This window comes from Gossypium arboreum, chromosome 10, assembly GCF_025698485.1.
Source record: "Gossypium arboreum isolate Shixiya-1 chromosome 10, ASM2569848v2, whole genome shotgun sequence".
Taxonomy (NCBI): Eukaryota; Viridiplantae; Streptophyta; class Magnoliopsida; order Malvales; family Malvaceae; genus Gossypium; species Gossypium arboreum.
This window is the reverse complement of record NC_069079.1, coordinates 17571139-17583970: the sequence shown is the minus strand read 5'-3', so window position 1 is coordinate 17583970 and position 12832 is coordinate 17571139. Positions and strand designations below refer to the sequence as shown.

Here is a 12832-nt window from a genome sequence, read left to right as displayed (position 1 = left end):
CACCCTAATTGTTGTTGGTTTAACCACAGGACTAAAAGTCTCTTGGAAATCACTTCTTGAAGGTAACTCTGAACCACTAACCTGCCTTTGAATCTAGCCACCGAGCCATCAGCATTCCTTTTAACTTTAAAAATCCACTTAAAACCTACTGCTTTATGTCCCTCAGGTAAAAGCATTAGCTTCTAAGTCTGATTAGTGATCAAAGCATCATATTCTTTCTTTGCAGCCTTTGTCCAAGCAGTACTTTGGATGCCTCTGCATAGATACGGACTCATTCTCAGTGAGAACTTTCGAAAACACAGAGGCTTATAGATTCTATTTTTCGACTGAGTTTGTATAGGATGCAAATTCAAAGCGGTGTGTAAAGGTGAAACAGACTTGTCATAACCTACAACTAATGGTTCAAATGGAGGAGGGTCAGTACCACTGACACAAGCAACTGCTGATGGATCTTCAATTTGAATTTGTCCCTCAGTAAGAGATTTAGACACCACAGCCCTTGTTGCTGAAGAAGGACTTGCTATAGAAGAGACCTGTGGTAAAACTGATGAGGGAGTAGAGGCACGATTACAATGCCAAGGTGTAGGAGTCACAACTACAGGAATAAGAAACTGCTGATACAAATGCACTTTGGAACCCGATCGAAACTGTGAAGAAAAATTCCACTGAAAGGGAATATTATACTCATCAAAGACAACATGTCGAGAAACAAATACACGACCTGCTTCATCAAGACACTTGTAGCCTTTTTTATTTGTAACCAAGAAAAACACATTTTTTAGATCGAAACTGAAATTTATGTTGATTGAAAGGCCATAAATAAGGGAAACAAGCACATCCAAACACTTGAAGGTGTGAGTAAACAACTTTGACTTTGTAAAGCTTCTCATAAGGGGCACATCCTTGTAGAACAGTGGTAGGTAACCTGTTTACCAAATGAACTGCATGAGAAAAGGCATATGACCAATATTCTAGAGGCATGGATGTCTGAGCCAAAAGAGTCAGTGCCATGTTAACAACATGTCTATGTTTCCTCTCATCTACTCCATTCTGTTCAGAGGTATGTTGACATGTGACCCTGTGTTAAATTCCTAATCGAGAGAGTTCCTTTGAGAGAGAACGATACTCCGCGCCCCAGTCGCTTTGAAGCATTTTGATTGAACAACCAAACTGAACTTGAACAAACTTCTAAAAGTGAAGAAAACAGCTTAAGACTTCAGATTTATTCTTTAAAAAATATAGCCGAGTATGTCTGTTATACATGTCAACGAAAGAAACATAGTAAAGAAAACCATATGATCAGTTGTGTACTGGTCCCCAAACATCTGACACAACTAACTCAAAAAGTAAAGAGTATATTGTTTTGGAAGAGTCAAAAGGCAACTTGTGAGCTTTGCCTAATTGACAAGCTGAACACACGTGAGACAATTCATTATTACTAAAAACAATAGTACAATCACGCTAAACTCGACCAAATGTGTTATTACATGATGTTTATGCCACAACTCAATAGGAGGTCTTTCTTGAATAGTATAGGCTAGTTGTGGTGCTGAACCTCGTATCCTAACAGCTATATTAGTAATTGACCTGGAAGCTGCTTAAGAAATATCAAATCTATAGAGTCCATCATGCATGTGGCCTACTAGTAGTATTCTCCCTGTCTGAATATCCTTCACAAAATAAAGAAAATGATAAAACTAAATATAAACTCCATTGTCTTTTGCAAATTGTCCTATTAATAATAAATTCTCACAGACAATTAGAACATGAAGTACATTCTTGAGTTGCAAAATCCTAGAAATCAGCCAATAGAGTAAAAAACCCTAAATTAGCTACAGACACTGATTTATCATTTCCTATAGACACCTTACTTGTACCTATATAGATCGATGTATTGGTGAGATTGGCCATGTCAGAGGTAATGTGATTAGTTGCTCCTGAGTCAAGGTACCAGATCTGATCGGTGTTGACAGAAAAAGAATCTCGAAGGTTGTTTTAAGTGGACTGAAAAAAAGGTTATGGAGATGAAACAGACGGGCCACAACAATTAGAGAGAGTGGAGCAATGAGGTGCTTACCCATTGAAATGGTGATAGTTGACTGACACAGAGGAGCCTTAATCGATACCAAAAAAATTCTCATTAAACCGGTAATAGTAGGTTTGTACCACATGACCAACTTTGCCACATAACTAACATTATGGCCGAGAACGAGACTAATTACGACCATCACCATGAAGTCTACCTCGAGACCAACCTCTTCCATGCCCTTTGTGTTAATGCTTAAACTCATGGTAATAGCTCTTAGAATCTGCAGCTTGTTTTGATCGATCATCTCGTTTTTGGTGAGATGCCAAATTGGTTTGTAGAGGGACTTTAGTGAGTAAGGCCAACTACCTTACCTCGCAATCAAGAAGTATTTCTGTCAGCAAATCAAGTGACACCTGAGTCGTTGACACTAACACATGAATAGACTCATATTCCATCGAAAGCCCTACAAAATAATGTTCAGTTGTTCTTGATCAGTCACTATACTACTAGTTGCAATCAAGCTATCACTCATACTTTTTACTTTGAACAGGTATTCTTTTAAAATAAGATTTACTTTCTTTAAAGAAAATAGAGCATGGCACATACTTGAAATTTTAACATTTGACTTAGCACCAAACTTTCTTTTAATAGTTAACTAGATTGCAAAGCTAGTCTTGGCTGTTGTGAGATACACCAAGACCTCATCTGTAACTGTAAATAACAACCAAGAAGCGAGAAACTTGTCCTGTTTCTTGTAAACAAGAAAAACTGGATTGGCAACCAGCTGCCCCTAATTGCCAGTTAAAAATTGTGTAGGAACATTAACAGTGCCTAACACATATCTTTTAAGATCACATCCTTCAAAAATCAATAAAACTTAATGTTTCCATAAAAGAAAATTGCTCTCACCAAGTTTTATCATATCATGTTCGGAAAAGTACTCAACCTTCTACAAAATCAGACCACCAGTATCTTGGGAACGAACTAGCTCCCCAGTGTTTGATGAATGAGTGGCAACCCACTAAGAACTTCATCTAGAAACACATTATCAAATTCCTGAGAAAGAGAAACAATCGAAGAAGGGAGATTTTGATCCAAGTCGTTAGTGTTCAAAAGGGCTTCTTTGTACATAAGTACAAGAATCGATTGCTCCAACAAATAGGACTTTTGAATATCACTCTCTTTTGCATAAACATTTATTTTGCTGAACGTTTTTCCCTCACTCGTTTTGTTTTCACACTCATTGCTCTTTTCTCTCAGTTTGTTCACTTGTTTACCTTTCTTTTTCTCACTTTTCTTTTCACTATCTTTTTCACTTTTTTCTTTTGTCCACTCTCTCTAAATTTCTCAATGGAATCTCATAACTTCAATTGGTCCTCATAAACTTGTCTTGGCGTCAATGGCACCAAAGTCACATTTTACCTGAGGTGTTTGAAGGTGTAGTGATTTATATAGACATCATGGATAAACTTGCGATCAAATTGCCACGGATGCCCTAACAATAGATGTCCGGCATGTATAGGCACCACGTCATAAAAAACCTTGTCATTGTACTTGCTGATGGAAAAGGATACTAAGACTTGTTTGGTCACCTTCAATTCCCCACCGTTATTGAGCCATTGAAGTTTGTAAGGATAAGGATGCTTAGTTATTGGCAAACTGAGTTTTTCCACTATCAAGAACTAGCTACATTCGTGCAACTTCCACCATCCACGATTAAACTACACACATTGTCTTGGACATGGCAACGTGTATGGAAGATATTCTCTCTTTGTTGTTCATTCTCAATGCTTTGAAGGCTTAGACTTCGTTTAATAACGAGAATTTCACAATCAACAACATACTTAAGTTCTTCCTCCTCGTCGGTGGATGCGTCAGATTCTTCATCTTCTTCTTCTTCCGACTCAATTTCACCATTGGATCTAACAACCATGTTACTTCGATTAAGGCATTTGCTGGCGATGTGCCCCCTCCCCAAACATTTGAAGCATTTGATATCCCTCGATCAGTTTGGAAAGGCTACTTCCTTGCCCTTTCTAGTTTCACCGATAGGCTTGTTAGGCTTGGCCACAGCTTGGTCCTTCGTATGGTTTGGTAGATATTTTTTACCCGTGTCTTGTCCCCATTTTGCAATGGTATTGGTATTGGTATAGGTGCGGATGGAGCCTTTCTTCTTTAGTTGTTTCTCCACCTTTATGGAAACGTGCACTATGTCAACTACTTCAACATAATGTTGAAGCTCCACTACGTTGGCAATATCGCGGTTGAGACCGGCTAAAAATCTGGCTATTCTCTCCTCTCTATCTTCCTCCACATCCGCACAGATCATGGCAATCTCTATTTCCTTGAAATAGTCCTCCACACTTCGATTACCTTTAATATTTTAAATACTTTGAATAGGTATTCTTTTACAATAAGATTTACTTTCTTTAAAGAATATAAAGCATGGCACATACTTGAAATTTTAACATTTGACTTAGCACTAAACTTTCTTTTAATAGTTAACCAGATTTCAAAGCTAGTCTTGGCTGTTGTGAGATACACCAAGACCTCATCTGTAACTGTAAATAACAACCAAGAAGTGAGAAACTTGTCCTGTTTCTTGTGAACAAGAAAAACTAGATTGGAAACCAGCTGCCCCTAATTGCCAGTTAGAAATTGTCTAGGAACATTAACAGTGCCTAACACATATCTTTTAAGATCACATCCTTAAAAAACCAATAAAACTTGATTTTCCATAAAAAAAAATTGCTCTCACCAAGTTTTATCGTATCATGTTCGGAAAAGTATTCAACCTTCTGCAAAATCAAACCACTAGTATATTGGGAACGAACTACCTCCACAGTGTTTGATGAATAACGAGAAGTATCAACTGTTGAAACTTTCTTCGTAGCCATTAAACCAAAAAACAAGATACTCGTTATACCATGAAAACACTAGCTCTTGGTACCATATTAGATAAAAAAACAACAACAAGAAGAAACTTTTCTTAGATTTTAGAAAATGTGTATAAAAACAGAACGCTATTGCTATTTAACATAGCAATGTAACCGTACCAGAACTAACAACAACAACTATATTAACAAGATAACTACTTTAACTAACTGAGTTAATAACAGTAACCATTAGAGTACTCATAACAAGTAGTTAGGTATTCCAAGCTGCTTCGATGACTGCACAACATTAGATTTGTATCCTACATAATCTCAAAGTTTTGATATGGCCTGTGGCAGTATGAGAGTTTGTATTTGAGGAAAAAAAATTAATTCATGGTATGAGACTGTAAAAGGCAAGTTAAGTAAGGCCAAGTTGTCGAGTTGATACAAGAATCATCAACATAGGCAAAGATCAAGTGTTTTCCTTTTATTTAGATACAAATAGATGCAACAGCTTTCCACAAAGTCAAATTCTAATTAGCTTGTTAGTTTATTACATATATATTTTTAGTTTATTACATATTTACACCGTACTATGGGTTTCAAACAGAAAATAAAGTTTAACACCATATATCGGGTCACCTTCTGACAGCTTGGGAATATTCGAGTTTGACCGAACCCTTGATATTCCAACACAAGATGGTCATTCCTTTATAGCAAACTTTTGCGGGCAAGCCTACCGAAGCCCATTTGCAGTTGGGATGGGTGGGGGAAGTTTCATGTTCGTAGTAATGTCGCTACAATACTCAATATGATTGACAATTCTTAAGCTATGCACGAGCAGGTTGCGCGAAGTTGATGCCTCTAGGTTCACAGTGCTGACCAAATTCATTGACAGTGAGTACTTGCATTCGGATATAGACAGTTTTGCGTATTGAAAGGTCGTCGAAGTCATCATTGTTTGTCATATTTCCTTTTGAACTGGAGGAACCAAATTTCGTGGCTAGAGTGAGCGTCGTTGCTTTTCCTTTGTCTATCGAGTTTGATGGTGGATAGGGACGGGTGATGGAGGGTGTCCTTAGGTTCGTTGATGCGGATGCCTGTGTTCCAAGTCTTGGAATTCATGGCTCAGGCGTTACCATTAGCCCGCTCCATATCACAAAATTGTCAGATTGGAAAGAGGAACTATTGTTCGAGTTTCAAATCTAGAAGCCGAAGTGCATGGTCTTTTGCTGGGCATTGCCTCCACTTCTTCTAGTAGTTGTGGCAGCATTGTTTCGGCGCAAGTGATGCAACAGTTTGCATTGGTAGCGCCCATTTGTGATTCCCATAATGCCTTCTGGGGTGACAATGTGTTGAGGCTAGTTGTTTGGCGGTTAGGTGATAACATTTCGGTATAAGTTGCTGTGGTGGTAAATGTCATCAAATATGTCATATTGTTGCATGCTATTGTAGGTTTCATCGAACGCTTCATCCTCGACATCATAGTGGAAAATCGGCTCTTGGGACATTGCGACAGGTGTGTTTGGCCGATTCGGTCTGGTTGGGGGCCAATTGGTTAGCCTCTATATGGTTGTCTTCATTCGGTGGCTCTGTGGTGCCCCGAGAAGCCTATTCGGAGTTTTTTGTTGAGCTGGAGTCAGGTCCGTGGTGGTTTGTAGTTTGAGTTTGATAGGGTTGTAGATATATTGGTGTTTAAGAGTTTGTCGACATGGAGGGTTATGGAACTGGGAAAGGTTGCAATCATTGGTTTTATGACAGTCAATTGTTGCCATAGTGGGACATCTGTTGAGGGATTGCTGTCAGAATATCACTTCATCGCTTGGCGCGATTCAAGGTATGAGAAGTCCACAAGGTGTTGTGGTTTGAAAAGATAAGAAACAACTGTATCTATTTTCAATAATTTAATATCACATTAATATTTTTATTTTATAGTTTTATATTTTTATTTTATAAAATTTAAATTCAAATAAAAATTTTAAAATTACTGATATAATATTAATCTATAAAAAGACATTAATCTATTAGAAATGAATAATATCTATATTTTATACAATCATTTCTCATTGTGGTTTGTATAAAGTTATGCCTTCACCGAGTACTAAATTCAAAGTATGATTCATAGTAGGTATAAGAGCATGGTTGATGGAAAATCTTGTTACATAAACCGTTGGCCGACTGTAACCTGTTAGAGAGAAGAGTTCTCAAAAGGATTCCTTTAAACGCTTCCTTATTTATATGGTGTTGGTGTATTTTCTTGTCTCGACTTTGATAAATTATTAATTCCTAATACATTAAATGTTAGTTATTGAATTGAGAATGTGGGATATTTTAGTGATGAAAATGAGAAAAAAATAATATGGTTAGGCAAGGAGGAGAAGTACAGTCCAAAACTTGTCTGCCATAAGAGACATGGGATCTATGTAAGTCCAAATTTGAAGTGAAAAATTTAAAACATGCATGGGATGTTGGGATAAACGCTTCGACTTTTGAAGGCTTTAGTTGAATGATGTACCACTTGATTTAACTCTTCATTTTTCTCATAGTATTGATGAATAAATTAAATTATAATTTTTACGATAATAAAAATATAATTTTATTTTTTTAATAGTCTATATTTTTGTAATTTTTAAAGGATTAAATTAAATTTTTATCATTTTTAGGGGAAGTCAAAGTGCAATTTTATCTTTACTAGTTTAAAGTTTTAAAACTTTTAAAGGACTTAAATGAAAATTTTTCATTTTAGAGAGCCCTGCCTCTGCAAGCCCTTCTAAGTGCACCCCTGTTTATGAGCACCACCCATATCTAACATATAGTCAGACACTCACGTTTTAGTCGGAATAACATTTTGACAGGATTGAACACATTTTTTCACGGATAATCTCTGCTCTGTGTTATTACGTTTCCTAATTTGCCAAAATGAATGAAATAGTTGGTTTGCAGAAGCAATGAATGTAATGGTTCGTGGTGTAGCAAAGAGTATAAAATAGAGGAAAATTATGTAAAAGAAAAAGCGGCATGCGATTGTTTTCGTCCTATCTGGGTCTCTAACGATGCTGTCTGTCACAATATTCGACATCGATGGAACCATACCAATGCAAGTAAAAGCCATATTAGTCTGTTGACAATATTGTTCTTCCTTGAATTACCTGCATGAATCAATGTATATGACATGCAGTTCAGAAATGGACGAGTGCCAGATTCAGTACTTAATTGAAGATAGGTTCAGAGTGTTTACTTAATTGGAGATAATTGTTCTTAATGTTCCATTCAAAATCCCAGTGCTCCCTATCATTTTTAAGAGTCCAATATGACCAACCAAAGGAAGCTGCATCATACACCTCTAATTGAGTCCTTCCGAAGTCTTGATATTCTGCTTGTGTCCCATTTGTAACATTCCACTCATTCACCCACTCCCCTAAATTGAAATGAAATCACATCAAAAAAGCGTGGCGAAATGCCTACTGATAACAAGGAATAGAAGCGCATCCAATCATAGAACATGATCATAAGTCGATAGAACATTAGTTACCGATAAAAACAAGTGGACCCTTCGCATCATTCAAAGCATGTATCTGAGGCTCCCTGCTCTCGTATATGAACCGGATATTCTCGATAGGGCTCAAGTTGATGAAAAACGAGTCGAAGAGGTTGTAGTAATGCAAGTCCACCACTAAGTTGTGGGAGCCTATATCAGCTTGATAAAGTTCTATTGGATTTGCATTGCCAATTCTTTGGCAAACGATCACGTAAGCTGACGGGGAGTGTTTCCGCACGATTTCGTAGCCTTGTTTGTAATATGGAACTAATATGTCCAATAGAACTGATGTTGCGGATGGTTCGTTTAATAGTTCGATTCCAAGTAAGGCTGGATGATTTGCGTACCTGCAACAAACAAAGATTATTCAATGGAATTAAACTTTACGAAGCCACAAAGCCACAGACACCAACAGATAACTTGTTGGGAGTTACCTGGAAGCTAGAAAATCTATGACGTGCAATGACTGCGAAACCGATTCCGATGTAGTCCAGCCTATTGTGCCATCTCGACTAGCACTATGTTCCATTCCATTTTGGGAGCCAGGTGCAGCATGAAGGTCTATTATGCACTTTATTTTATAAGCACTACATCGAAATTTGAACATACTTGTAAGTATAATTAAGATTTAAATAGCAGTATTCAGATGAAAAGAAGTGAAATAAAGGACTTACTGCGCCCATGAGAATGCATTGTCAAGAGCTTTTAACGTTCCTCCGATGAACGGAGCGGGAGGATTTGGATCATAAGCAATCCACCAGCCGACCGGAATTCGTACGGTATTTATCCCATTTCTATGTAGAAACTCAAAATCTCCTGCATCGATAAAAATACTTCTATGTCTCTGCATTTTCATCAAAAAGAAAAAAAGAAAGAGTTGGCTCAAGAACAACAAAGAAATCAATAGAAGCAGCAGTGTCTACACCTTTGCAGTACCTCGAGAACCTCCTTCGCCTTGTTATGCCCGTATCCGTTACCGAGCTGATAATCTCCGTGCAAGTTATTTGCTACAATCGACATTTCGAATGTGGCTGCATTATCATCCCATCCTGGATTTCCTGGATAATCTGCTACGAGCTGATTATCTATGGTAGCCTAATATAAAAAAAATCGAACCAGCCAAATGAACACCAAGATATCTCGAAGGCCATAGATGAACACAAACCTGAAGGATTCAGTATCATACCTGCAGATAGGCTCCACTTTTTGTTTTAATATGAACATGATCGTCATTATTTCTTTCGATCTGAAATGTTTCGGTCGAGGATGCCGATTTTGCAGTCGCGGATACCACGCATCCATTACCGTAACATGATAGAAATTGGCCTTGTACGGTGCGGAATTGAAATTCAAATTCAGAAACTCTCCATAACTGCATTACATGCAAGTTGTTAATCATCCATCTAAACATTTATTCAACCAATTGATCCAAAAACCAGAAGTTTATTTTTATAAATCATTATTTATTTTTGGGTGCTTACAGTAAAAGTTTCCCATGAAGAAGCAGCTTCTCTATTAACAGAGATGTCGCTTCCACCTCCATTTTCAGCACAAACATATTTCTGCAATTTCACTGACTTGAAAGTAACTTGTGTTCCATCCTGAATTTTCAATATCCATGAAACATAGGATCAAATTTTATTTATTGGGGGAATTTTTTTTAAAAAAACATTGAAAAGAAAAAAAAAATTACTCACAAGCATGTCTGGATTAGGAATTCCTTCAAAAAGTGAAGGCTTAATCCAACCTTCTAAAACCAACCACCCTCCTAAGTTCACCCCTCTTACTTTAGAATCTTCATCCAACCCTTCCACTTCATAAATTGAAAATAAAATTTTTCAAGAAACCAAAGGAAAATTAAAAGGGTAAAAAAAAAAAAAGAGGAACTTTTTAATGAAGCTTATTACCTGAAAATGATACAGAAAAGATTAGCCAAGAGAAGAGTGAAAATGCAAATACCCATTTGCTAATAACAAGTTCCATGAAGAATGCAGCCTTTCAAAATTGCATCAAACAAGAAACAAAAATAACAAGTGTTTTCCAAGAAAAAAAAGGGGAAAATGAAAAATCCATTCGGAAAAGAGAATCTTTAGTAATCCCTTCCTTATCAATCAAATTATACCAAATTCAACCTTGTAAACAATCATAATATTTAATTATTTGAAGTTGGGTTTTGTATTAATATAGTCATTAAAAAAACTCAATCTTTCCTTTAAGAAAGAAGAGTTCTATTGAAAATATTGAACAGAAGAAGAAAAGAACATTTTCTCTATTAAGGAATAAACAAAGAGGGAATCTGAAAAGCTTTAGTGTATAGAAAAAGAAAGAATCCAAAAAGGATAGAAAGGAAGCCCTTTGCTTAAAGACTTGGTTTCGATCTTTTGTATATGGATTTTAGAGTAGAGCAGGAAAAAAAGGTTAACAGGGTTGCTTATTAAGCACAGTTTGGAGCTGAAAAACGACTTCCAAGTTGAAAACTACAGTAAAAAATCATGCCTTTACGTAGCCTAAATATTTCAGCGTCTGTATTGCCGTTAATATAGTTTGGCAGTTTGTTGATTAGGTTAAAATTTGCTTTTATAAATTTAAAATTTAGTCATTATATTTTTTTACTTTTAAAATTTAGTCTAGGTTCAATTGATAATACTATTATAATTATTTTTATTAAATTCAGAGTCATTATATTATATGACTATTAAGTAAATTTTTATTTTAAATGACACATTAATAAATTTAACAATATTAAATTTTAAATTTTGAATATGAAAGATAAAACAACTAAATTTCTATAAATAAAACTAGAAAGACTAAATTACAAATTGGTGTAACTTTGAAAGTTGACTGCCTCTGACTTGTAGCATGGTTGAAATTTGATCAATAAAAGGAAATTAAGAGCGTAAATTTTTTAAATTTATTTAATGATAAAATTATTTTCATATAAATATATATATATTCATTATGGTATAGTTATTCTAAGCCCCTCAATAAAACACTCATTGTCTTCATAATTGCTTCAACTTTGTAGTAATTTCTTAAAATTGAAATTAACATTTATCACAATTAGTTCATTTTCGCACTCTAATTTATCTTTTAAAACCCTCATTTGTGATAAAAAAAAAGCAATTAGTCAGATAATTACCGTCTTAATTAGGATGAAAGAAAGAAAAGAAACGAAAACGTCAAAATTTTGAATTTTGTAAGAACCAAAGTGGTAAATATAAGAAATTATTTAATAATTTGGTAAAAATATTAAATATGTCTTTAATTGAGATGATAGAATTAAAAAGTTAAAATTTATGATACTTTAAGTTTAAATATATAGATTTTATACAAAAACATAAAAAGAAAAAATTACCTTCAAGATTGATACCTTTCCGTAGAAGTAAAGTGTTTTTAATAAATTCACAATTGAGTTAGGATGTAATTGACAGTGACACTTGGTCAAAATTGCTTTCTTGATTGAAGTTTAGATGTCCATCATCGACAATAGTGACTAATCTCTTTGTTGTGGGAACTCTCCGAAGAGATAAACTATTGACTACGAAATATATATGTTCAATTCTCATAAGCAAAAATTAAACCCAACCACATGATTAAGGAACACCACACCTCGTGGTTAACTCACTCAAAACTATAAATGTTAGTATAGATTATTATTAGGGTAATTATTCTGTAAACAATCAATGGAGTAAAAAAAACTTCACAAGTAAATTTAAAATGATGTCAAGTATTTTTTTTTTAATTATTTTATTATACCCTAAAAATAAATAGCATAACTTAGACTCGCTTGTGAAATTTTTTATTCCACTGGCAATTTGTATAGATGATTATCCTTATTATTATATAGAAAAATATTTAGTAAATTTCGATTGTAGTTTTTAAACTCTACAAGTAAAGTCAAAGAATTGACAAATACCTTATAAATATACTAAAAATAGAAAAAATAATATTTAAAAAAACGTGGCAATTCTTTTAAGCGCTTGTTGAAAATACATTATTAATTTACTAAATACTGGCCATTATTATATTATTATATGAATTAAATTTTAGTTTCAAAAAATGATAGTAAGACTGTGTCTTTATATAGCTTTGAGGCTTAAAACCCAAACCCATCAATGGCCCAATTAATGAGACTGTAAAGTCAGGGCCGGATAAGTGTTGCAGCCTTGATCTATAAACCTACGGCCGAAAATGACACCTACTAAAAACCTTAAAACTATATCATTTTTAGGTTATTTGCACCATACATATACAAACTATTCATCCTCAAACTTCAAAATAATTTAGTTAGAGTTTTGAATGCACAAGTGATATGTCTATTAGTCTAACTATTAGCTTAAGCATTAAATGTTAGTTTAAATTCAACATTAAATACATTTAAAATATGTG

The 12832-nt window shown here is 34.9% G+C and overlaps 1 protein-coding gene across 1 annotated transcript; it reads right to left on the bottom strand.

The window, feature by feature from the left end:
- Positions 1-7815: 7815 nt before the first annotated feature.
- LOC108488574 (probable glucan 1,3-beta-glucosidase A) lies at positions 7816-10946 on the bottom strand. Its single transcript, XM_017792862.2, has 10 exons — positions 10351-10946; positions 10141-10256; positions 9925-10044; positions 9630-9815; positions 9380-9538; positions 9118-9287; positions 8878-9030; positions 8438-8790; positions 8144-8323; positions 7816-8054 (listed from the first exon to the last, which is right to left on the bottom strand). Exons 1-10 carry the CDS (start codon positions 10424-10426, stop codon positions 7969-7971), a joined length of 1599 nt encoding a protein of 532 aa, XP_017648351.1. The 5' UTR covers positions 10427-10946; the 3' UTR covers positions 7816-7968.
- Positions 10947-12832: the final 1886 nt, after the last annotated feature.